General features: G+C 39.7%; 1 protein-coding gene across 3 annotated transcripts in view; it reads right to left on the bottom strand.

The window, feature by feature from the left end:
- Positions 1 to 598: 598 nt before the first annotated feature.
- Positions 599 to 25,857, bottom strand: part of LOC133558157 (ankyrin repeat and fibronectin type-III domain-containing protein 1-like) — a 447,422-nt gene continuing 422,163 nt past the window's right edge. Inside the window, exons 12-23 of one of the 3 annotated variants that reach the window (XM_061909324.1) lie at positions 24,792 to 24,899; positions 18,330 to 18,429; positions 15,731 to 15,863; positions 15,539 to 15,658; positions 15,256 to 15,471; positions 12,845 to 13,011; positions 12,628 to 12,778; positions 8,455 to 8,623; positions 8,216 to 8,382; positions 7,944 to 8,151; positions 4,676 to 5,382; positions 599 to 3,091 (exon numbers count right to left, since the gene is read on the bottom strand). In XM_061909324.1, the coding sequence (XP_061765308.1) occupies positions 2,795 to 3,091; positions 4,676 to 5,382; positions 7,944 to 8,151; positions 8,216 to 8,382; positions 8,455 to 8,623; positions 12,628 to 12,778; positions 12,845 to 13,011; positions 15,256 to 15,471; positions 15,539 to 15,658; positions 15,731 to 15,863; positions 18,330 to 18,429; positions 24,792 to 24,899 (2,543 nt within the window). In that variant the 3' untranslated portion in view covers positions 599 to 2,794. The remainder of the gene's footprint in view (positions 3,092 to 4,675; positions 5,383 to 7,943; positions 8,152 to 8,215; positions 8,383 to 8,454; positions 8,624 to 12,627; positions 12,779 to 12,844; positions 13,012 to 15,255; positions 15,472 to 15,538; positions 15,659 to 15,730; positions 15,864 to 18,329; positions 18,430 to 24,791; positions 24,900 to 25,857) is intronic. The other 2 variants (XM_061909322.1, XM_061909323.1) reach the window with 2 other exon arrangements.

A 25,857-nucleotide genomic window follows, 5' to 3' on the forward strand; every position in this document is an offset into this window, starting at 1 on the left:
TCAGGTGATTTAAAATAAAAAAAAATCTTTTATAAGTGATTGGGCACACATCTTTACTACAGTATCTGGTCAAGGGTATACAAGCTTGATACACAAGCTGTACGCTGACTCCTTTAAAGTATTATCTCGACAGTATTAAGAAGATAAAGTGTAATAAAAATGGTTGCCAGAGAGTGCAAGTCGATCAAGCATTGACTAGAATTAGATGGCGTTCACTCGATGTCTTGATGGGACAATAGTTCCTGATAAGAAGAAGAAGCGGTCCAGTTGGAAAAGAGCATGAGGACATTCATTGTCCACACACACGCCTTCTGGAGCCTTCCATGTGCTCATTTGTACCGCCGCACACAGCTGCCCTCCACTCGCTTTTCATCGACTGCGTGTGTGAGGTCATCGCAAGGAGCCTGGTTCATTTGGTGTGTGTGTGTGTGTGCGTCACAAAAGTGAAGCGGAATAAGCTCCAGAGAAAATGTGATGCACTTATGGATGATGGCCAAACAGAGTTTAACAACAGGTGGCGCTCCCTCTCAAACAGGAAGTGCTCAGAGAGACGACACAAAGCCGCTTTTTACTTTGCTCTTGGTCACGCTCATTTATTGTTCAATAAAAATAGATTTTCAAAAAAAGTGACGCGACGTCTCCTTCGCGACTCCGCCGACAGCTCCTTGTAAACAAACCAACAAAGTCCTCGTCTTTTCGCCTCTTTTCCACCGCCGTCCCACATTCGACACGCTTGGCGTGTTTATTTACATTTCTTGGGAAAAACAACACTTTGAACAACACAGAGTCAAAGGAAAAGCTAAGCGCTAACACAGCCGTCGTTATTAAAACACATTTTTAATACAGTAGATGCACCTTTGAAGCAAAGTCCACTTTGTAAACACTAGGTCACCACGGTAACCAGGGGTGGCGACGTCGCCCGTCCTCCAACTTCTTCTGTTGCTACAATTATTTCAGTCGAGCACGAAAAAAAGTCTTCAAAATAAATATCCGAGTGAGAGGTGTCCTTTTGTTGTTGGGTAAAATGTCCTCCCGTTAAAATATATATATTTTTTTCTCCAGTTATTTATTATGAAACTGCTCTGAAAACAAAAGCACCTTCGCCAAGTTAACCCTTAAAAGATTGTTTTGACATTTTAAGAACAAAAAAACAACACAAACGCCGACACATTTGTTCCTCATGACAAAAAACGTCCCAAAAAAAAGAGAAAAAATGAAAATGCATCCAACACTTTTCTTAGCGTCAACTAATGAAACCCTTCATAGAAAAAAAAACTGCCCTTCATATTTTTTTCATATTTATCCACCAGATGGTGCTACTTTTCCCCATTCAAAGCATGCAGTGTTAAGCAAAGGCTGTGGATACTTATGTACAAGTGATTTAAAAAAAAAAAAAAATTTGCTAAATTATTTCACAAAAAGTTTTCGCATCGTCTTTATGGGGAATTTTGAGGACAACATGCATTTTTCTACATTTTATTATGTTACAGCCTTATAAAATCAGGCTTTAACATAATAAAAATGGATACTTTCCGGATGTAAAGTAGATGTATGAAAAATAACAATATGTGTGTTTTAACTTATGGAAACTTTTAAAAATTTAAATCCCCAAACTATAATTAATATTTGATATGTACTGTCAAATTCAAGTTGAAGTACTTTGATTGGTTAAACGTGTAAAAGTATTAATTTATAGAATTTTACAGCCATTTCAGAGGAAAGTGACGTTTCTGTATCAAAATCAGTGTTTCCTACATATTAATGTCTTCATTATCAAACAAATGTGATGGCAAATGTTTGCACTTGCTCATTATGATGCACCTAGTCTGCCAGAGAATAAAAAGACTCAGCAGGATGGACCAGTGTTCCCAACTTGTCTATTTTGTCACTAGATCTAGCGCATTAACCATATGCCTCAAGATGCTGTTTTTCTAAAAAGTGACTATCAACAAATCTAGTGAAGGATATTTGGCCGATTCCGGCGCTCTCGTCAACGTCTTAAAAAAGCATTTAGGTTTATTTGGGACACTTGGGGAAAAAAGAAGCAACATATTTGTATGTCTAAACATATTTTGTTTGCCTTTCATGAATTTTACTCACTTATTGCAAAAGCAACAAGGCCAATTATGCAAATTAGAGGATTATGTTGCTATATCAGCCCCGCCCCATAATTAGGAAACACTGAAAATGTATAAACATCATAAGGATTTGGGGGAAACACTTTTGATTTGCAATTCAAAAAATGATATTGTTATTGTAACGTATGGGCCTTTAAAGATATAAAAACTATGATAATGTTTGATATGAAAAAGATTGACTTATTTCAAATTTAGGAATTTATTATTATTTGACTGCAGTTTTTGATAAGCAGACGTTTTTTTGTCTTTCAGGTCAAATGTGAGGGTGAAATCTGAGGACCTCTTGAGGGTTAATCTCTAAGTAAATCAGTAACCAGGTGCATTGTGGGTCATATCCAAAACACTCAACTTGTTCACAACAGTAACATAAAAGAGCACAATTGTTGGAATATGACAATGTTTTGTTCCTCAATATAAACATAAAAGTATTGCTTGTTTTTTTTTTGTTTGTTTTGTTTCTTTCTTTAAAAGTCCATTTGCTGGTTTGTTATTTTTACAAGATGGAGCGTTTCAGCTACAGCTCTCAAGTCCGACTGCAGGTCTTCAGGATAGACGTTGCAGCTTTTTAGCACACTTTGACAATCTTTTTTTTGTTGTTGTTCATGTCCAGGGAAAAAACATATTTTTAAACAATAAAAGTAACGTCCTGTACGGCGTCACACTGTGGTGCCTCGGCTGTGTTTGAGTGCAAGCGGCGAGTACTCCTTAATGCGCACACACAACTTACCCCTCAGCCAGGGGTTTTGTAACTCCAGGGGACAGAAGTCGTCCTGCAGCCACTTTTCCCTCTCGTCCAACACCAGCACCAAGCCGAAGTGCTTCAACTGCTCGGGGCCGTAGAAGGCACCTTGCTCCGTATCGCCGCCACCCAGCATCCTCCGAGACACGAGGTTCATCTCCTGGACCACCAGCTGCACCATCTCCCCCGCCGACGTGCACGGCGTCACGCAGAGCTGCAAGTAAAGAGATGACATCATTTTATTGTGCACCAAGACATTTTGAAGCGAAATGGGCCTTTATAACGGTACAAAATCCAGACAAAACAACCAAAAATATTGTTTGTTGGCTTTTTGTGTGTTTACACACTTTTTACGAGAATATAAGTGATGGTATGAGGGGCAATAAGGTACATATTGGTATCCTTCATATTTTGCTCGGTTTTACCATTAACATTTTTATGACTTCTTTTTGCACTTTTATTACAGTTACGGTATCTAAATTACACAAACTTTGACTCCGGAACTGATAATTACATTTTCATAATTGTATTTATATTTTATATATATATATATATATATATATATATATATATATATACACACATATTATTTATTTATTCATTTATTCATTTATTTTTTTCATGATTATTACTTCATTAGAAGATACATTTTTTTTCTATAATTTTTTTTATTTAGGTTTGACCTAGCATTTAAAAGTAGAAAATAATACCTTAAATTTATAATAAATAATGTTAAAATATATCATTTAAAAAATAACTAAAATAAATAATAATAATAACACAATAGATTATTTAAAGGAACTAATTTAACCTTTAATTCAACCACAGTAAATACTATTATTTAGTATTATCATACTTGGATTTTTATTGTAATATTATTCATCATTTGTATAATATTTATTTATTTATTATCCTTATAACATTTAACTTAACTTTAATTCAACAGTAAAATAATTACTCAAATAAATTCAGCACCAGGGGGATAAGTTGATTGGCAACAATAAATTGGCCCTACTGTATGAATGTGAATGTTGTCCAGGGTGTACTTCCTCCAAACACGACGAGTTGAGATTATACCAAAATGGATACATGGATGATACAGCAGAGGATTGGGAGAATGTCATGTGGTCAGATGAAACCAAAATAGAACTTTTTGGTATAAACTCAACTCGTCGTGTTTGGAGGAAGAAGAATACTGAATTGCATCCCAAGAACACCATACCCACTGTGAAGCATGGGGGTGGAAACATCATGCTTTGGGGCTGTTTTTCTGCTAAGGGGACAGGACGATTGATCCGTGTTAAGTAAAGAATGAATGGGGCCATGTATCGTGAGATTTTGAGCCAAAACCTCCTTCCATCAGTGAGAGCTTTGAATGGTTGACCAAATACCTATTTTCCACCATAATATACAAATAAATTCTTCAAAATTCCTACAATGTGAATTCCTGGATTTTTTTTTGTCACATTCTGTCTCTCACAGTTGAAGTGTACCTATGATAAAAATTACAGACCTCTGTCATCATTTTAAGTGGGAGAACTTGCACAATCGGTGGCTGACTAAATACTTTTTTGCCCCACTGTATATAGTAACATCAAACAAATCATTAAACATTTATTCATGGAATTCATTAAGTTAGGTGCTAGAAAAGCGCTAGTCTGCTACTGGTAGTGTCCTTGAGCAAGGCATCAAACAAACAGGGTCAGGACAGAATTGCACCAGCTAATGCTGCCTAAACATAAAATAAAAAGTTAACAGCGCATTAAAAGAGAATTAGAGTATAGTTCCAAAGATGTACCTTGACACTGGTCTCCTTGGGGAGGCCCGTGGGGTACTGGGGGTAGACTCTGAGGGTGGCGTGGGACCCCTTCCTGTGGGCGGCTGTCATTGGTGACGAAAGCTGCTGGGTACCGCTGTCCTCAGATAGCGTACGTGCGGGCGGGCGCCGTGCCGCGGCGCATTCGGCCGAGCAGCAGCGGTCGACCGACGAGGGCCTGTGCCAGCGTTGCTGGGGTGAGTTGGCGGGCGAAGTTTCGTGGCGGGCGTACGACTGGCGGTCGGCGGACATAGCCGAGGGGAACTCCAGGCTGCTGGTGCGCACACAAAAGGCCTGTCGCTTCTCAGTGATGTGTAACAGCTCAATCTGTCTGCTTGGCAGAATGAAATCGCTGTCAAAAAGCTCGGGCGGGCCCCGTTGGCGCCGCTCGCCCCCGCAACAGATGCCGCCGCCGCACCTCCCGAGGTCCCTCCCTCGCTGTGGCTCTGAGGCCTGCAGGACGTCCGGCGTGGAGTCCCTCAGTGCACCGCCTCCTCGGCCGCCTCTACCGCTTCCGCTGCCGTCGCTGCGCAGGAGGCCGCGGGGCTCCAGGGGCGCCGAGGTGGAGAGCGGCGACGGGGGCAGGAGGTCCAGCTCGCGGGGGCTCTGGGCTCGGCTGGAGTCGTAGTCGCTATCGGTGGTGAGGAAGACCTCGGAGGAGCCTTCCTCATCGGACAACCCTGCAAAGTCTGAACAAAGTAACATTTTAGCCGACTTCAATAGCCAGTGGTTCTCAAACAGGGGTACGTGAACCACTAGTGGTACGCAGGTTCAGTCTAGTGCAGGGGTGTCAAACATATGGCCCGTGGGCCAGTTGAGGCCCTCGAATAGGTGTTACCCGGCCCGTAGGATGAGTGTGATAAGTACAAAACTGAGCTGACATTTTTGAATGAAAGAAACAGCTGTTCTAAATGTGTCCAGTAGATCAGTGTTTTTCAACCTTTTTTGAGTCAAGGCACATTTTTTGCGTTGAAAAAATCTGGAGGCACACCACCAGCAGAAATCATTAAAAAACGAAACTCAGTTGACAGTAAAAAGTCGTCGCAATTGTTGGATATGACTTTAAACCATAACCAACCATGCATCACTATAGCTCTTGTCTCAAAGTAGGTGTACTATCACCACCTGTCAGATCACGCCCTGACTTATTTTGAGTGTTTTGTTATCTTGTGCTCCTATTTTGGTGGCTTTTTCTCTTTTTTTGTTATTTTCCTGTAGCAGTTTAATGTCTTCCTTTGAGCGATATTTCCCGCATCTACTTTGTTTTAGCAATTCAACAATATTTCAGTTGTTTTTATCCTTCTTTGTGGGGACATTGTTGATTGTCATGTCATGTTCAGATGTACTTTGTGGAAGCCGTCTTTGCTCCACAGTAAGTCTTTGCAGTCATCCAGCATTCTGTTTTTCTTTACTTTGTAGCCAGTTCAGTTTTAGTTTCGATCCGCAAAGCCATCCCTAAGCTTCAATGCCTTTTCTTAGGGGCACTCACTTTTTGTTTATTTTTGGTTTAAGCATTAGACACAACTTTACCTGCACACTGCCTCCCACTGTATCCGACATCTACAAAGCAATTAGCACCGGCTGCCAACCACTGATATGAAAGAGTATTACAAGGTTACTCTGCCGAACTCTAGACAACACCGACACTCAACAACAACACATAATTTAGAGACTATAATTACTGGTTTGAAAACAATTTTAACGCAAAGAGGTGAAATTAGATAATCTCCCACGGCACACCAGACTGTATTTCAAGGCACACTAGTGTGCCGCGGCACAGTGGTTGAAAAACACTGCACTAGATGTCACAATAGCAATCATTTGTATCTTTGTAGATGATGCTACATATATATATTAAAAAAAAAAACATAAACCATATGATGTTGGTGCACCTATCTCAGCTAAGGATAAGTGCTATAAAATAGATGGATGGATGGGTGTTAGAACACCAGTCGAGGAAAATGAGCAAACTACATACATATCACCATAAATGATTCCCGGGCGCGGCACCGCTACTGCCCACTGCTCCCCTCACCTCCAGGGGGTGATCAAGGGGATGGGTCAAATGCAGAGGACAAATTTCACCACACCTAGTAATTTGATTTTGGTATAACTTTTTCATTTTGATAGATTGAGAATTAACACCAATGAGTTGACTGATGAACATTATCACATAACTTATTCAGAAAGTATAAATAACGACAAATCAATCAATCAATCAATCAATCAATCAATGTTTACTTATATAGCCCTAAATCACTAGTGTCTCAAAGGGCTGCACAAACCACTACGACATCCTCGGTAGGCCCACATAAGGGCAAGGAAAACTCACACCCAGTGGGACATCGGTGACAATAATGACCCAGTGGGACGTCGGTGACGATGACTATGAGAACCTTGGAGAGGAGGAAAGCAATGGATGTCGAGCGGGTCTAACATGATACTGTGAAAGTTCAATCCATAATGGTTCCAAGACAGTCGCGAGAGTCCAGTCCAAAGCGGATCCAACACAGCAGCGAGAGTCCCGTTCACAGCGGAGCCAGCAGGAAAACATCCCAAGCGGAGGCAAGGAGAGAATACTACTAACCGCAACATGTAAGTGTAAAAAAAAACCAACAACATTATGATTTGTAGAAATTCAGAATATGCTTGTTTTACTTTTAAACAAAGAAAATAAACTGAAGTTGTTTTTATTTTTAAGTTATCGTGCTGTGATTTTACCAGTCCGGCTCACTGGGGAGTAGATGTTTTTCCATGTAACCCCCCTGATCTTGTGAAATACCAAATAATCCCTTCATTTGAGTGCAGTGGAGTTTTTTTTCGATATTCAAACACAGTGTTACTGTTCAATCTGTGTGTAATGTAACCAAGGTCCAAAATTTTAAATATACGTACTTGTTAAATAAAACCTCTGACTTGTTTTTAAAGTTAAGTTCAAGTACCACTGATAGTCACACACACACACTAGGTGTGGTGAAAATTGGTCCTCTGCATTTGACCCTTGTTCACCCCCTGGGGGGTGAGGGGAGCAGTGAGCAGCAGCGGTGGCCACGCCCGGGAATCATTTTTGGTGATTTAACCCCCAATTCCAACCCTTGATGCTGAGTGCCAAGCAGGGAGGTAATGGGTCCCATTTTTATAGTCTTTGGTATGACTCGGCTACTTAGGCCCACTAAGCTACTGTATTGTGATGTTGGGCTTTATGGTGGTGCTTGGTGAAAAAAAGTTTGCATCCGCTTTGAGGTCTCACCTGAGTGTTTGCGGCAAGCTTCTGGGGACGGCAGCGGGGAGGGCAGGAAGTCCGGCTGTGAGGATGTGGAAGGAGGCTTTTGAGGCAGCATTTCTGTGGAGAAGTCAATCAAGCCACTGATGGAGACGCCTCCTGTTGGCTGTTTGTAGCGGGCGTACTGCAAGGCCTCCATGATCCACCTGGCGTCCCGCCACACCTCCTCCATTTGCTATCGTAAACCACATTCGTTAGTCCAAATCGAAAAATCCGAACGTGGCGTCTGCGCTGCACACCTGAATGTGCTCCTGGAGCTGCTGTTGCTTCTTCTTGGCGGCCAGGAGCTCCTCTTCGGAGAAAGCCTCCCTCAAGGCCTGCTGGGACATGAGGGACTCCAGCTCCAGCAGGGCGGACACACGGCAGTACTGGCCGATAAAACTGGGGCAATAGGCGTTAAAATGGACTGGCGGGAGAGAGGAGGCAGTTAAATGAAATACGTCTAACTCGGGGTGTGTCGCGGTCCTGGCAGACTCACCCAGTTCAAAGATCTGCAGGGGCAGCGTGAGGAAGCCGGAGCGGGGAGAGTAGGGGTTGTTCTGACCGGGGGCCGTGCACACCTCATCGGAAGGAGGCAGGAGGAGGAGGAAGGAAACTTTGTCGCCAAACTCCAACACTTCTTGGGTGTAGATTCGGAAGTCTTGAGCCTGCAAACATACAGAGAAGAAAATACAAATAATGGCACATGCAGTCTACTGTAATCAGGTGGTCACTGTTATTGCCGCCTAAAGCAAGGGTCACCAGCGCGGTACCCGTGGGCACCAGGTAGCCCATAAGGACCAGATGAGTAGCCCGCTGGCCTGTTCTAAAAATAGCTCAAATAGCAGCTCTTACCAGTGAGCTGCCTCTATTTTTTAAATGTTATTTATTTACTAGCAAGCTGGTCTCGCGTTGTTCGACATTTTTAATTCTAAGAGAGACAAAACTCAAATAGAATTTGAAAATCCAAGAAAATATTTTAAAGATTTGGTCTTCACTTGTTTAAATAAATTCATAATTTTTTTTTTTACTTTGCTTCTTATAACTTTCGGAAAGACAATTTTAGAGAAAAAATACAACCTTAAAAATCATTTTGGGATTTTTAAACACATGTACCTTTTTACCTTTTAAATTCCTGACAATTTAAATAAATGTTCAAGTATTTTTTTCATTTTATTGTAAAAAATAATAAATACATTTTAATTTAATTCTTCATTTTAACTTCTGTTTTTTCGACAAAGAATATTTGTGAAATATTTTTTCAAACGTATTATGATTAAAATTAAAAAAAAAAATATTCTGGCAAATCTAGAAAATCTGTAGAATTAAATTTAAATCTTATTTCAAAGTCTTTTGAATTTCTTTTTTAAAAAAAATTCTGTAAAATCTAGAAGAAATAATGATTTGTCTTTGTTAGTCATACAGCTTGGTCCAATTTGTTATATATTCTAACAAAGTGCAGATTGGATTTTAACCTATTTAAAACATGTCATCAAAATTCTAAAATTAATCTTAATCAGGAAAAATTACTAATGTTCTATAAATAATTTTTATAATTTTTTCGAAAACATTCGAATTAGCTAGTTTTTCACTTAATTTTTTTCCGGCTGAATTTTGAACTTTAAAGAGTCGAAATTGAAGATAAAGTATGTTTCAAAAATTTTATTTTCAATTTTTTCGTGTTTTCTCTTCTTTTAAACCGTTCAATTAAGTGTCTTTTTTTCATCATTTATTCTCTACAAAAATCTTCTGCAAAAGGAAAAAAAATGTACGACAGAATGACAGACAGAAATACCCATTTTTTAATACATATAGATTTATTTATTAAAGGTGTGTATCAAACTGGTAGCCCATCGCATCAATCAATACCCAAGAAGTAGCTCTTGGTTTCAAAAAGGTTGGGAACCCCTGGCCTAAAGCTTAATTATGAATTTTTTCAAGACATTCTAGACTTCCGGTAGTGTGTGGACAGTTTGGGGAAGTTCAATTAAACATGCTTGGATGAGTTTGGTGTGGGAAAACTTTTGGGATGAAGAAGAAAGCCAGCAGATGATTTTTGACAAAGGTTCTTCTGGATAAAGCAGTGATGTGCCGTCAGGGCCAGCAAGGCCTTCTCTGCTGGCCTAACATAAGCAGAAATAATGATCATAATTAAAGATACAATTATTTTTTAATATACTTTCATTAAATATGTAAAACTATTCATATTCTCATCATGTCATATAATGCTCCTTCCAGTGCTGTTGTTTTTAGGTTATAGAGTTTTTATCCAATCAGAACTCAGCTAGCTTATGTTGCCATGCTGTACCAAATCCACCCAGGCCTTCTTAATCAACAATGCAGGCGTCCGTACACTGTAATTGAACGGGCACATACATTTGACAGACACTTGCGATAGCCAATCTGATCATGAGTTGTCGTCAGTAAGGCCTTCTAGATAGCTATGAGCTAGGTAACATAAGAACTCCACTTCCCAGCATGCCACAGTAGTGAACAGCATGCAGCAGTAGCCCCGTTTAGCGATGCCGGCAGCGGGATGTTTTTGATGAGCACGCTGTGGAGTAAACTTTAAGAACTCAGCCAACACGCCTCGTCTGGATCTTTTATGATTAGAAAAGACAACACATACATTTGCAAGGCCATTTTCAAGAAGGATATTTAAAGAGAAACTACTTCTTGTGAGACCATGCCGGCCAATCCCGGAAGCTTAAATGGGTTCTATAGATTGTGAGTTCATATACCGGTATATAAATATTTTTTTTCACGTTTAATATCCATCCATCCATCGTCTTCCGCTTATCCGAGTTCGGGTTGCGGGGGCAGCAGCCTAAGCAGGGAAACACAGACGATCCTCTCCCCATGTTTTTTGTAATTTTAATTTTGACAGTACCACATAAGATATGTTTTAATTGCTGATGCGGGTTTATTTATCTTTAAATGCACCAGAATATGAACCGTTTTGTATTCTGTTGAGGTATTTCAATGCCCAGTAGTGCGTAAATGTGTTTCTGTAAAGTTTTTCTCCAGCAATGGTCATGTCATCATCAGTCGTAATGACTATGGAAACTACGCCAGTCCAGAGGTCAAATTTAAATTCAGCGACACAACTGCTGTGGCTGATGAGTCCGATGGTCATGTGGTGACATCAATTATGGTATTTTGATGGGGTAATCATTGGACACAGGACATCATTGAAGGCTTAGGTGGGAAACGCACGGCCCGCTACTGGGATAAAGGGACCAAAAGTTCCACAGACACACTTTAAAATTTGTTAGAGGATGTTTTTGATTTTTTAATACATTTTTAAACAAATGTAATTCTAATATGTAAGAAATATGTAAAATTCATACTTGAAATCATTTTAATTTAACAATGATTAATAATCTGCAATTTTTAGCCAAATAGATTTTTTTTAAAATATTTGTTTAAAACAATATAGTATATACATTTTAACACGACAATATAGCAAATTTGATTAAAAACAATAATTTTTGAATAATTTACATGATGGCTATATTTCTCAATCATATTCTAAATACTGTCACTATACTAACATATTTGTAATTTAAATATCTTCAATGTTCATATAAATAGAAACACAATAAATAATCAATCAGTCACATTCAATGAGCACAATTTTAATGAAATATGTATGTATATATATATATAACAATATGTTCAAAAATAGAAAAAATGGATATCATTATTTAATTTCAATATTCAAACATTTAATGTTATTATTGAAAGCATGACAATAATTGTATTATTTACTATGAGTTAAAAATGTTTCAATATATTCATTAGCCATGATACAGTGGCCAAGTCCACCAATGGTATCTTTTATAGAATTTAAAAAAATCATATTAATTCCAATATTTTAACAATGTATATAGTCTGTATAAAAAAACGAATACAGTTGAAAAAAAAAGATAATTATTATCATTGTGTAAAATCATACACAATTTGATGATTATTATTAGACACTTCACCCTTGCTCCTGATGGGTGCTGGTTAGCGCCTTGCATGGCAGCTCCCTCCATCAGTGTGTGAATGTGTGTGTGAATGGGTAAATGTGGAAGTAGTGTCAAAGCGCTTTGAGTACCTTGAAGGTAGAAAAGCGCTATACAAGTACAACGCATTTATCATAACGCATTTATCATTATTATTAATAAAAAAAAATTTTTTACTTTTGTCAGCTATAACTTGCCAAAGTGTCTAGACAGGGACAGGGTTAAAAACATTACATTAATTAAATCATATTAAAAATAATAAGAATAATACTGTAATAATAGTAATAGTAATAAATCATGGTTAAATACTTCTGTCCATACACTGCATCATTACAGTGTTAGTGGTAATAAATTGACTAATCCATGTAGTGTAGCACAGACTGTGAAAAACAAAAAAAAAGTGCATGTACTACAAGACGCATGTTTGAACTTTTAGTGGGGTTACTTCCTGTTGGTAAGACTCTGTATTGGGAAATAGACAATAATGATCAATTTATGAGAAATTCAGAACATTTCCAGACATCATGCGAGTTAGTGGTCTGACCAGAACAGACCAAAACCCCAGTGGAATCAAGTTGGGGCTCCATGGTTGAAATAGTTTCAGTCAATAAACGATAATGTGCTTTGTCATCAATAGAGAAGGGAGACCACAGGGCTCTGACCTGGTTACCGGGGACATTGATATGGGCCATCAGATCCTTGATGGCCCCACGCAGGTCATGCAGGAGGTGATGAGGACCGCTCTGCGTGCTGGAGTCCGTCTCCATGGGCTCCTCCAGGGCGCTGAGGCCCTGCAGCCACTGCCACTCCTCCCTGAAACCACACACGCTTTAAAAAATAGATCCTCTACCTTTGCAAAACCTCCAAAAGGATGCCAACCGTGAGACGTTGTTGTTGTCTCGTATCTTGGTGTGACAGAGGATGTTTGGGAGCTTCTGCGGCACCAGCGCTCTGATCTGCTCCACCGATGTGCACAGCTTCAAATATCCCAGGTACAAGCCGGTGGACAGGAGCTTCCTGCTTCGTCTGTGATAAGCCAGCTTCTCCTGTGTGCGGGAACAAAGAGCGCTTTGTTGTGTTTTGCTGTATTTTACGATGCAGTTCAGTCGTAATAGAGCAAAAGACAAATATTCCAGTGAACTGCGGTTTTAGCCATAAGGGAATGTTCCGCCATTGTTTGGGAACCACAAGGACAAACTTCCACCCGAGACAAAGCAGTATGCGCAACATTGTTGAACACAAACAAAATAAAGTGGCGAATTGCTTCCAGATTGAAGAGTTTTGTAGCAAGGCTATCGTTAATGCAATTAACTTTAATAATATGCCTGACTAAGCAAATTTGGAGAAGAGGACATGGGTTGATGATCATTACTATTAACGTTGCATAAGATTTTCATACAAGTCAGTTTTTTCAACTAACATTTCTGTTTTTCATGTACCGTCTCCGTTACTTTGAGCCGAAGTTACACAAGTACATACCACAGTAGTACCTCAACTTACGAGCCTGATTGGTTATGTGTCAGAGCTCTTGACGCAAACCCCTTGCATATGTTGATATAATATAATACAAATATGTCATATTTTATATTGCTATTATGGTACATGACCATGACCTTGAACTACCTTCCCTCTGTTGCTAGATATCTCGAGATGTATGTTGTAATATGTATATGTGCTTTGCTATGGAGGTTTTTTCCCACTCCAGACTAGGCCCCCTTAGGAGCCCAGTCTGGATTGTATTTTTTACTCATCCTTCCCCAGCGTTTACCTTTTTCCCATCTTTTACGGGGCGCCTTATGGCGACCCATCAGCGTTCTTGTTCTGTAACCCTGTACACTGTTTGTTTGTCTAATCTTGAACAGGTTTGTGCTGAAAACAAAGTTTCGTTGTACTTGTGCAATGACAATGAAGACCTATCCTAACCTACATGTTTGTACATTATACCTGCATTATCCTGTCCATTCTTTGCAACTGAGCTACTGTGTTGAACAATTTCCCTTGTGGATCAATTAAATTTGTCTAAGTCTAATCTCAAATCAACATCATTCACTGAAATTAATTGAAACCAATTTAATTGGTGCTTGGCCCCTTTCTGACCACCCCAGACTCCCAAAAGCTGCACAATTATAACATGCCTTTTTAAAACAAACTAACAATAGATAAGAAATATTGTACAAAAACAATACAATATAATGTACTGCCAACAACTAAAGTAATTTTATTAAGTAATATAACAATATACAACATTTTCCTTGGAAAGTGGACATCTAAAGTATCTCCTACCAGCTGCTTTTCCGTCAAACACACCATCAGCAGCTTTTCTATATTTTCATGGATAAATGTCCGTTGGCTGGTTTAGACTACATCCATCCATCCATCCATTTTCTACCGCTTGTACCTTTTGGGGTCATGGAGGGTGCTGGAGCCTATCTCAGCTGCATTAGGGCGGAAGGCGGGATACACCCTGGAAAAGTCGCCACATCATCACAGGGCCAACAAAGATAGACAGACAACATTCATTATTCCAGGCATTTTTAGACATTTTGCATGTTTGCTTTAGGAGTTATGTCTAAATAACTGTCATAATGAGTTTGACAGTTATACTGTCACATTGAGTAAAAACCCAATTTTATATTTGCAAACCTTATGGAAAACACCTGATTCTATTAAAACTCACAAATATACATTAGTTCACGCATTTTTAGACACACTTCATGTTTTGTTTTGGAGTTATGTTTATGTAACTTTCATATTTAGTATGACAGTGTTAGACTCATTCTGCTTCAGTATGGAGCAGACCAGCAATAATACACTCCAACTGTTTTGACAAGTTGGCGACAAGCTCAGTTATGTTTTTGATGATTTCTTTCTTTAGTTCAAAGAATATCATCCTCTTCATCTACTCACCACTGTTTTCTACACTCACTTTTATCCTTGCCATGCTTGGAAAACCAAGTTATGTCAGTTCTTTTAATCCATAAGCTAACGCTAGGATGTTTTAGGTGGATCTTATGTGGTCCACTACCACATTTGCTCTGCCAGCTAATGCCGGGAATGCTTTTAACTAAAGTTTTTGCTTGCAACTTAAAGCAGAGAAAGAGCTCTTATCTCAAAACAATCTGTAATTGGAGTACCTCTGTATTGTTTCTGCAAAAAGAATAAACCTTATTTACAAAATACAAGCCATCTTATTCCTATTTAGAGCAGCGTATATCCATAACAAAAGCAGCAATAACCCGTTTTCCAAAATAAAGCTCCAATCCCACCATTCTACCCCCGTTAGCACGTACATGCAGCGTGATGAGGAGCATGTCCAGAGCGGTGGGTTCCTCCGGAGAGGATATGGACTTGCGTTGTAGCTGCAGTTTGCAAAGCTGCATCCAGCGCACGCCGTCCAGGTTTGGAGACGCGTTCATATCCTTCAGGAGCACCAGCAAGGCATTGCCGTGCTTGTCTTTGATTGGCTCAAAATACACCTGACCCAAGTCTTGCGTTCCCAGCATGCCCTGAGGGAAGCCATACCAGCATGAATTAATTGCTGAGTTCCTGGGTGAACGCCTTTTGCTGTCCCACCTGGAGGTGAGCGATTGATTGTAGCATCTTGATGCGCGTCTGCAGAGTGCAGGAACATGACGTCTGGGTGGGATTGAGACACTGCTGCAGCCAGGGAATCTCCTCCCACAAGTAGGACACCTGGACAACAATATCCAAAATGTTAAATAAAAAAACTCCTAATTGACGCCTTGTAGATTGGTGGTTGTCTACCTTTGTAAACCAGAGGAAGTCCTGCAGCAGAGAACTGGAGTAGGAGTCCTCAACTTCCACAATGGGAATCTGGTCCTCCGGGGTCACCAAGACACTGTCATCTCTGTAGAATATGGACGCCAGATATAGACCTCTGGAAAAAAAACACAGAATACATAATACACAACTGTGACCATATTCAAAGGCTGTGGTTTAGTTGGCCCACTTCCATACTTACACTTCAATATGTCTACCATACAGCAGGGGTTAAAAAGTGTGTGTGTGTATATATATATATATATATATATATATATATATATATATATACAGTGGGGCAAAAAAGTATTTAGTCAGCCACCGATTGTGCAAGTTCTCCCACTTAATATTATGACAGAGGTCTGTAATTTTCATCATAGGTACACTTCAACTGTGAGAGACAGAATGTGAAAAAAAAATCCAGGAATTCACATTGTAGGAATTTTAAAGAATTTATTTGTAAATTATGGTGGAAAATAAGTATTTGGTCAACCATTCAAAGCTCTCACTGATGGAAGGAGGTTTTGGCTCAAAATCCCACGATACATGGCCCCATTCATTCTTTCCTTAACACGGATCAATCGTCCTGTCCCCTTAGCAGAAAAACAGCCCCAAAGCATGATGTTTCCACCCCCATGCTTCACAGTAGGTGTGGTGTTCTTGGGATGCAACTCAGTATTTTTCTTCCTCCAAACACAACAAGTTGAGTTTATACCAAAAAGTTATATTTTGGTTTCATCTGACCACATGACATTCTCCCAATCCTCTGCTGTATCATCCATGTATCCATTTTGGTATAAACTCAACTCGTCGTGTTTGGAGGAAGAAGAATACTAAGTTGCATCCCAAAAGTGGTGAAGGAATGGCTAAGTCAGGCTAGAATTAAGGTTTTAGAATGGCCTTCCCAAAGTCCTGACTTAAACGTGTGGACAATGCTGAAGAAACAAGTCCATGTCAGAAAACCAACAAATTTAGCTGAACTGCACCAATTTTGTCAAGAGGAGTGGTCAAACATTCAACCAGAAGCTTGCCAGAAGCTTGTGGATGGCTACCAAAAGCACCTTATTGCAGGGAAACTTGCCAAAGGACATGTAACCAAATATTAACATTGCTGTACGTATACTTTTGACCCAGCAGATTTGGTCACATTTTCAGTAGACCCAGAATCAATTCCTAAACTAACCAATTTTCATGAATGTTTTTTGTGACCAACAAGTTTGTGCTCCAATCCCTCTATATAAAAAAATAAGAGTTGTAGAAATTATTGGAAAGTCAAGACAGCCATGACATTATGTTCTTCACGGGTGTATGTAAACATTTGACTTCAACTGTATATATGTTTATATCTAAATTTAAAAAAGTGTGATTAACCTGATTTAAAAAAAATATATCATTTGACAGCAGTAATACTTTAAAGGCCTACTGAAATAAGATTTTCTAATTCAAACGGGGATAGCAAGTCCATTCTAAGTGTCATACTTGATCATTTCGCAATATTGCCATATTTTTGCTGAAAGGATTTAGTAGAGAACATCCACGATAAAGTTCGCAATTTTAGATCGCTAATAAAAAAGCCTTGCCTGTACCAGAAGTCGCAGACGATGTGCGTGTGACGCCACGGGTTGTAGGGCTCCTCACATCCTCACATTGTTTACAATGTGAACCACCAGCAGTAAGAGTAATTTGGACCGAGAAAGCGAAAATTTCCCCATTAATTTGAGCGAGGATGAAATATTTGTGGATGAGGATATTGATAGTGAAGGACTAGAAAAAAATAAAATGAAATAAAAAAAAAAAAAAAAAAACAGGCAAGGGCAAGTGACACATTTACTAGGATAATTCTCAAAAATCCCTTATCTGCTTTTGTGTTGCTAGTGTTTTAGTGAGATTAAATAGTACCTGATAGTCGGAGAGGTGTGGCCACGGGTGTGTTGACGCCAGAGTCTCTGAAGGAAGTCACGCAGCTGTGGACTTTATACCACAATTTTCTCACCGAAAACTGCCGGTAGACAGATCCATGTTCGCTTGACCGCTCTGATCCATAGTAAAGCTTCACCTCCGGGAATTTCAAACAAGGAAACACCGGCTGTGTTTGTGTGGCTAAAGGCTAAAAGCTTCCAACCTCCATCTTTCTACTTTGACTTCTCCATTATTAATTGAACAAATTGCAAAATATTCAGCAACACAGATGTCCAGAATACTGTGTAATTATGCGATTAAAGCAGACTACTTAAAGCATGGATCGGGCTGAAAAATAATGTCCGCTACAACCCGAGACATCAAACACACGCGTCATCATACCGCGACGTTTTCAACACGACACTTCCCGGGAAATTAAAAATTGCAATTTATTAAACTAAAAAGGCCGTATTGGCATGTGTTGCAATGTTAATATTTCATCATTGATATATAAACTATCAGACTGCGTGGTCGGTAGTAGTGGGTTTCAGTAGGCCTTTAAATACAAGTCTGTAAAAAAAACAAAACCACATTAATTTATTTATTCCACATTCAGCCAGGATATGGATTTACAATATAGTTCCACAAATAACCCAAACAACACAACAATTAAAAACAAATTTACCTTTTCAGGCTTTTCACAAATTTGCTGTTCGGTTGAAAGAGGTGACGCAGGCTTTTGGACACCGAGTGTTTTCTGCCTTGCGTCGGCGCTTTGCACTGTTCTGTGAGGACAAGAAAAAGACTTTTAGTCGTCTGAATAAAAGCGATTATGTGTGTGTGTGTGTGTGTTTTCTCTCAGTGTGACAAATTGTACCATTACTGCGAGCCTCTGCAGCCAATGAATACCCCCTGTCCTGACTTGACACATCTCCTGCGGTGACAGGCTGTTACCTAATTGACAACAAACCTGACACGTCCAACAACACGCTCGAATGTTTTTTGACATTTCGTGCGCTCCGGTGGCACGGCACCATTTGACAGCCCGGAGCCAGACTATGGGCCTTGAGGGAACTACTAGCCCTCCACTCCCTGAGGGACACTAACTTTGTGTGCGTGTGTTTACCTGCGCATACTTGAGCTGCTGGAGCATGGCACGTCTCGAGTTGTAATAATGTGTGTGTGTGTGTGTGTGCGCCTTAACCCCTCGCCACTCACTGACAGGGAGGTCAGTTAAGTCTGTGGGGACATGTTTATTTTTAGTGGGCCTTCGGGGAGAGAGAGAGAGAGGGAGGTGTGTATGCATGTGTGTTTTATGCTGTCGGTGAGATAACGCACCTCCCAACTCATTAAAAAAAGCCCGCGGAGATCCCCACCCCCTCCCCAGGTGATCTTACTCTCGCCCCCCCCGGGCCACTTAAAGTCAATAAATCCCCTCATTCAGCAGTCCTAATTTTCTCTTCAGGTGGACAAGACGAGGCGGAGTAAAAACAGCCCCACTCACGAGTGCTTGACACTGAGTAAGACAGACAAGTAGGGCTGACTGCTGGGGTGCCAGTGTTAGTCAAGGCCTCTTTCACAGTTTAATTAATTGTGTTTGGACAAGGGGGGGGGGGGGGGGGGATTGAGGGGGGGGGGGGCTGCCGGGCGGCCATACATGGACATGCATGCACTTGGATATTTGTGCATGTACATGTGTGTGTATGGACTGTACTGTAGACAGGCCGACTGGCAGGCTGGGAGGATGTGTGTGTGTGTGTGTGCTCTTGTATTTCTACCCTTCTTGAGACGTCAACAAGGAAAAGTACCTTCCATATGAGGAGCAGTGAACAAGTTAGGACTGAAATCATGGTTCCAATATGGACAACCATTACACCCGATAGAGCAGGGGTGTCAAACTCAAACACAGAGTGGGCCAAAATTTTAAACTGAACAAAGCCGCAGGCCAAAGTTGAACAAATTAACCTTTTAATAGGGACCCAAACAAGTTTTGCATTGAATATTGAACAAGCAAGGATTATATAACTTTATAGTGACATGCAAAATAGAGTTTCCAATAAACATAATAATAATAATAATAAAAAAATATCAATGGCATAGCAAATTATATATTGTAGCGTCCCAGAAGTGTTAGTGCTGCAAGGGGTTCTGAGTATTTGTTCAGTTGTGTTTATGTCGTGTTACGGTGCGGATGTTCTCCCGAAATGTGTTTGTCATTCTTGTTTGGTGTGGCTTCACAGTGCGGCGCATATTTGTAACAGCGTTTATTCAGCCACCCTGAGTGTGACCTGATCAAGCATGCCTTGCATTAACTTATGTGTGTGTAAAATACGCTTATATTGTGTGACTAGGACGGCACAATGTTTGTATGTAGGAAAAGCGGACGTGATGCAAGGTTGTAGAGAAGGCTAAGGGAAGTGCCATTAAAAGAATATTGTTGTCCGGGTGGAAATCAGGAGAAATTTGGGAGAATGGTTCCCCCGGGAGATTTTCAGGAGGGGCACTGAGTAAAATTACGACTTTTATTATGAAACGGACAAAATTCACAAGTTTTTCTTCTGAAAGTGTGACCTTTTTCATGGGAATTTCCAACTCATTTACATAGTTTGTATACATTATTAATGTTGTAGATACAAATCTTTATATAACTAGAAAGGGTGGTCCTAAAGAGGTCAGAATTTTTCGGAGGTCTGAAAAAGGTAACATATACAAGAATATATGTATGTGTGTGTGTGTCTGTGTGAGTTTTCTTGTATTGTTACCCTTTTTGAGACATCAACAAGGAAAAGTACTTTCCATATGAGGGAACATGTTAGGACCCAAATCATGGTCCCAATATGGAAAAACATTGCATCTAATAGAGAGCCAAATACTAGAGTCCGTGAACATTGCTCCAAAGTCAGGATTTTTGCTTGATTTAATGTGCATGCAAAAGTAAACATTCACAGGTGCAAAGGCAGCAATATTTGATAGAACAAGCTAATGAATGACTTCCCTATTCATCCCTGAAAAAGCCCGCCAGGTGAACAGCTGATTTTCCGGCTTTCGGTGTTGACGTAAGACAACCCGCGTCCTGTATGTGACCATAGGGTAAACAAATACACTACGAAACTAAGACTATATTGGCTATCAACAGTTAGCTTCTATAGCTGGGTTGCCCAAAGTGCAGCACAGGGCCATCTGTGGTCTGTGACTCGTTTGTCATCGGCTTTAAGCACATTACAAAATACCAAAAAATTGAGATTTCATTCACAGGTGAAATCTTTTATCACAATATTGCCATTTTTTTGTTGTTCTTGTAAAACAGTGACATTTCTTGATCAATATGATGACTTTTGTCAAAATTCTGCCAGGTGAAGTTCCGATTGTTTTTATGATATTCCCAACATTTTACTTGTTTTCTTATAAAATTGTGACTTTTGTCGCGTAAAATTACAACTTTTTTCATAAAATGTCCACCATTTTAAGCTTTCCTTGTAGAATTGCGACGGTTATTGAGTAAAATTCCAACTTTTATCATAATATTGGCCAAATGTTCAGTTTTTCTTGTAACATTTTCACGTACGTTGAGTAAAATTACGACTTTTATTATGAAACGGACAAAATTCACAAGTTTTTCTTCTGAAATTGTGACCTTTTTCATGTGATTTTCCAACTCATTTACATAGTTTGTATTCATTATTAATGTTGTAAATACAAATCTTTATATATCTAGAAAGGGTGGTCCTAAAGAGGTCGGCATTTTTCGGAGGTCTCAAGAAGGTGACATATACAAGAATGTATGTATGTGTGTGTGTCTGTGTGTGTTTTTTTGTATTGCAACCCTTCTTGAGACATCAACAAGGAAAAGTACTTTCCATATGAGGAAACATGTTAGTACTCAAATCATGGTCCCAATACAGAAAAACATTGCATAAAATAGGACTTTTGGTTGATTTAATGTGCATGCAAAACTAAACGTTGACAGGTGCAAAGGCAGCAATATATGATAAAACAAGCAAAATAATGACTTCTCTATTCATCCCTGAAAAAGCCCGCCAGGTGAACAGCTGATTTTCCGACTTTCGGTGTTGAAGTAAGACAACCCGCGTCCTGTATGTGACCATAGGATGAACAAATACACTACGGTACTAAGACTATAGTGGCAATTAACAGTTAACTTCTATAGCTGTGTTGCCCAAAGTGCTGTGACTCGTTTGTCATCGGCCTTAAGCACATTACAAAATACAAAAAAATAGAGATTTCATTCGCAGCCCTGGTGGGGAAATCTTTTATCACAATATTGCCATTTTTTTGTTGTTCTTGTAAAACAGTGACATTTCCATTAATTCATTAACGTAGATCCCGACGTAAACAAATTAAAAAACTTATTTGGGTGTTACCATTTAGTGGTCAATTGTACGGAATATGTACTGAACTGTGCAATCTACTAACAAAAGTATCAATCAATCAATCAATCAAATTCTTGAGCAAAATGATGACTTTTGTCAGAATTCTGCCAAGTGAAGTTCGGATTATTATTATAATACTGCCAACATTTTACAGTTTTCTTATAAAATTGTGACTTTTCTCGAGTAAAATTACGACTCTTTATACAATTGCCAAAATTTGAAGCTTTTTTTGTAAAATTGTGACTGTTTTTGAGTAAAATTCCAACTTTTATCATAATATTGCACAAATGTTCAGTTTTTCTTGTAACATTTTGACTTGTGTTGTGTAAAATTACGACTTTTATTATAATACTGCCAAAATTTCAAATTTTTTTGGTGAAACTGTTACCTTTTTCTTGTGAAATTCCAACTCTTTTTTATAGTTAGTATGTATTATTAATGTTGTGAATGCAAATCTTTATATATCTAAAAAAGGGTGGTCCTAAAGAGGGAGGCATTTTTCAGAGGTCTCAAGAAGGTAACAAATACAAGAATGTGTGTGTGTGTGTGTGTGTGTGTGTGTGTGTGTGTGTGTGTGTGTGTATGTGTGTGTGTGTGTGAGAGGCTGCAGTAAGTCAGTGTAATTTATGCCCTCCCGACTCCATCCTGGTCTCTAACAGGAATAACAAACATGACCCCGGGACACGGCACCTTGGCTACCGTGCCTGAACTTTCAAGCTCAATCAGCCGCCGTATGAATAACGGCAAGCTAACTCAATACCGACTATTATACTGGAGTGTCCCGGCCGTTGAGTGGGGCGCGCTCCGCCGCGGACAATAGTAAGTGGGCGAGTGTGTTTGCGAGCGGGGACAAGGCCGTCAGTGCTGAATGCGGAGTCAGTGTGGACAGCTTCTGACACTTATGGGAGCCGTTTACAGCCGCCGGTGTTTGGAGAAGCCCGTCTGCACTTTGTCACCACGAGGGAAGGGGAAGGGTCGAGTCGTGGAAAGAAGCTCCGACCCCCCCTGGCTCCTTCTTTTGATTCTCAAATGTCCATCGGGATGAGATTAAAAAGCGAGAAGTGTTGCACCTGCCAGGCCACGCCATCAGTTGCTCATTGTACTGTAACTTTGCGTCAACTTCCATGTTACTACAACGCCAGACTTATAGCTCGCGTACTGACTACAAATATAATTTATTGTCAATTTTTCCAGACATGCAAGCCATACGGAAAAATCCTCTAACTCTGTATTCTGGTGCAAATATCCAAGCACGGGGGAGAGAGTGGCCAACTGGTGCCATGGAAATCCATCCATTTCCTACCGCTTGTCCCTTTTGGGGTTGCAGGGGGTGACGGAACCTATCTCAGCTGCATTCGGGCGGATGGCGGGGTACACCCTTAACAAGTCGCCACCTCATCTCAGGGCCAACACAGATAGACAGACAACATTCACACTCACATTCACACACTAGGGCCAATTTAGTGTTGCCAATCAACCTATCCCCAGGTGCATGTCTTTGGAGGTGAGAGGAAGTCAAAGTACCCGGAGGGAACCCACGCAGTCACGGGGAGAACATGCAAACTCCACACAGAAAGATCCCGAGCCCGGGACTGAACCACCGTGCTGCTGCCCAGAAAATAAAATATATAAAAGCACGATATAATCAATTGTAAAATATTTGTTTTAAATTAGGGCAAAGGCACTTTTTTTTTTCATTTTATCCAATTATTCACAATCCTTTTTTGTTTTTCTTTATTTATGCATTCTAAATAGTAAATAAGCAAAAGTCTGCTTACAATGGAGATGATGGAAGTCGCTTTATTCCGCCAATACAGCACCATATACCTCCATCAAGGTTGTGTAAAGTAATATATTTTGATCGTTTTGATCATTCACAAACGCATGAAGACTTTAAGCTTTTTCCTCGACAACATCACTGAATAGTACTCAATGCAGACTTCATGGGAGCCAACAAACATCATAAAACATTACTTACTGTACAATGTCTGCTCTCACTGGGAGACCGACTGTTAGGATGTTGATATATTCCTGTTTAGATTTTTGTTAGTCCTAAAAATGTAAAAATTTTGCGTCTGAGTCATGGTACTCTAAGCCCCAAAAGTAAGTTTATTTATTTATTTTATTGTATAATTAGTGACATTTTACATGACAATTTATTTATTTTGGATAGATGTCACTTTTACTTGTTACTACCCAAATGAAAAATGTTCACAATTTACAGATTAAGATTGAAAAAAAATGTCCCAAAAATGTAAGTTCAGTTTGAGAGTGCGTCAATGAATAAACATGGATTTTGATGGATTGGCGTCTTTCATAGACGCCGAAACCTGCCTCTTTTAATTTTTCTGTATGTGACCGTCGTTGGGAAAAAGCCCGGACACTCCTGGACATGACAAATCAAAATTAAGAAATTTCCGGGATTTAATTAAGTTGGAGATGACGTTAGCCTGGCTGGCCTCACTTTTACGACAGAAGACGTCCGCTCCAACTGCGACATCATTGCTAGGAGCCGCCCCCCACTCCAGGGTCAAAAATATTTGCAGCTCTCATGTTTTACGCTCCTACTCAACTTGTTAAATCTAATGCCATAATAAAAAATCTAGACGCGGATTAAAAATCACAAGCTCATCCATAGTTGATTGGTTTAAAGGCCTTGCGGTCTCAACTAACCGTGTAAATCATTGCGGGTCTCATGTGACTGCTGAGTCTCTTAGCAGCCAATAAATCAACCCAAAGGGGTTTATTATATATACCGTGGCAGATGCAGCTCTGATGGGCATCTTTTATTTGGGTAAGCAGCTGGTCAAGGACCTCCTTCTGGCCTCTCTGGCGGGGAGCTCGGCCGTCCGTGTCCCTCCAACCTGATGATGGAAATAAGATTTCAGAATGCGTATATAATAGTAACTGTAGAAAAACAAGGTACACTTGAATGAATGTATAAAATTATTTATTTATTTATTTATTTATTCTGGCAGACAGACATGTAAAGCAACACTTCATCACTCTTTGTATTTTGACAGACATGCTAACGGCACTAATCGAAAAGGGATACGGAAAAAAGCAAGAATGCTTATCCATGTCCCGCCCCAAATGTACAATCAACTTATATGTTGGTTACATAGTCTTAGTTTCAATGGCAGATTTGATGGATACATGACAATTTCAGAACAAGAATAACATATGCTGGAAAACACTTTGACAATAGCATTGAGCAACAATGAGATTATCTCCGTCTTGCCTGGGTATCTTTTGTCTTTTGAAGCCTTGTCTGGTGTGTTATGTCCCTTATTCCACAGTGAGTTCTTTTGCACCTGTGTCCCACAGTTGAAATAGTCCAAACACCTAGTCATGTTTTTGATAGTTTCCCAACAATACCAAAGACTATAAAACAAATGGGACCCACTGCCTCCCTGCTTGGCACTCAGCATCAAGGGTTGGAATTGGGGGTTAAATCACCATAAATGATTCCCGGGCGCGGCACCGCTGCTGCCCACTGCTCCCCTCACTTCCCATGGGGTGATCAAGGTGATGGGTCAAATGCAGAGAATAATTTTGCCACACCTAGTGTGTGTGTGACAATCATTGGTACTTTAACACATTTTTTTTCCGCAAGGTAAAACATGCTTATTAGGCTAGAAGACACTTGAAAGCAGTGTTTGGAAAATTACTTTAAAAATAGTTACTTTTTACTTTACCAAGAAAGTAATGAAAGCACTCTTTAAATAATGTAACTAATTACTAGGGTAAGTGATTAAAGCCTTACAAAAAAAACTAAACCTAAAATATCTGGCATATATATTGGAGAAATGTTTCATTAGA

This window comes from Nerophis ophidion, linkage group LG08 (genome assembly GCF_033978795.1).
Source record: "Nerophis ophidion isolate RoL-2023_Sa linkage group LG08, RoL_Noph_v1.0, whole genome shotgun sequence".
NCBI lineage: Eukaryota > Metazoa > Chordata > Actinopteri > Syngnathiformes > Syngnathidae > Nerophis > Nerophis ophidion.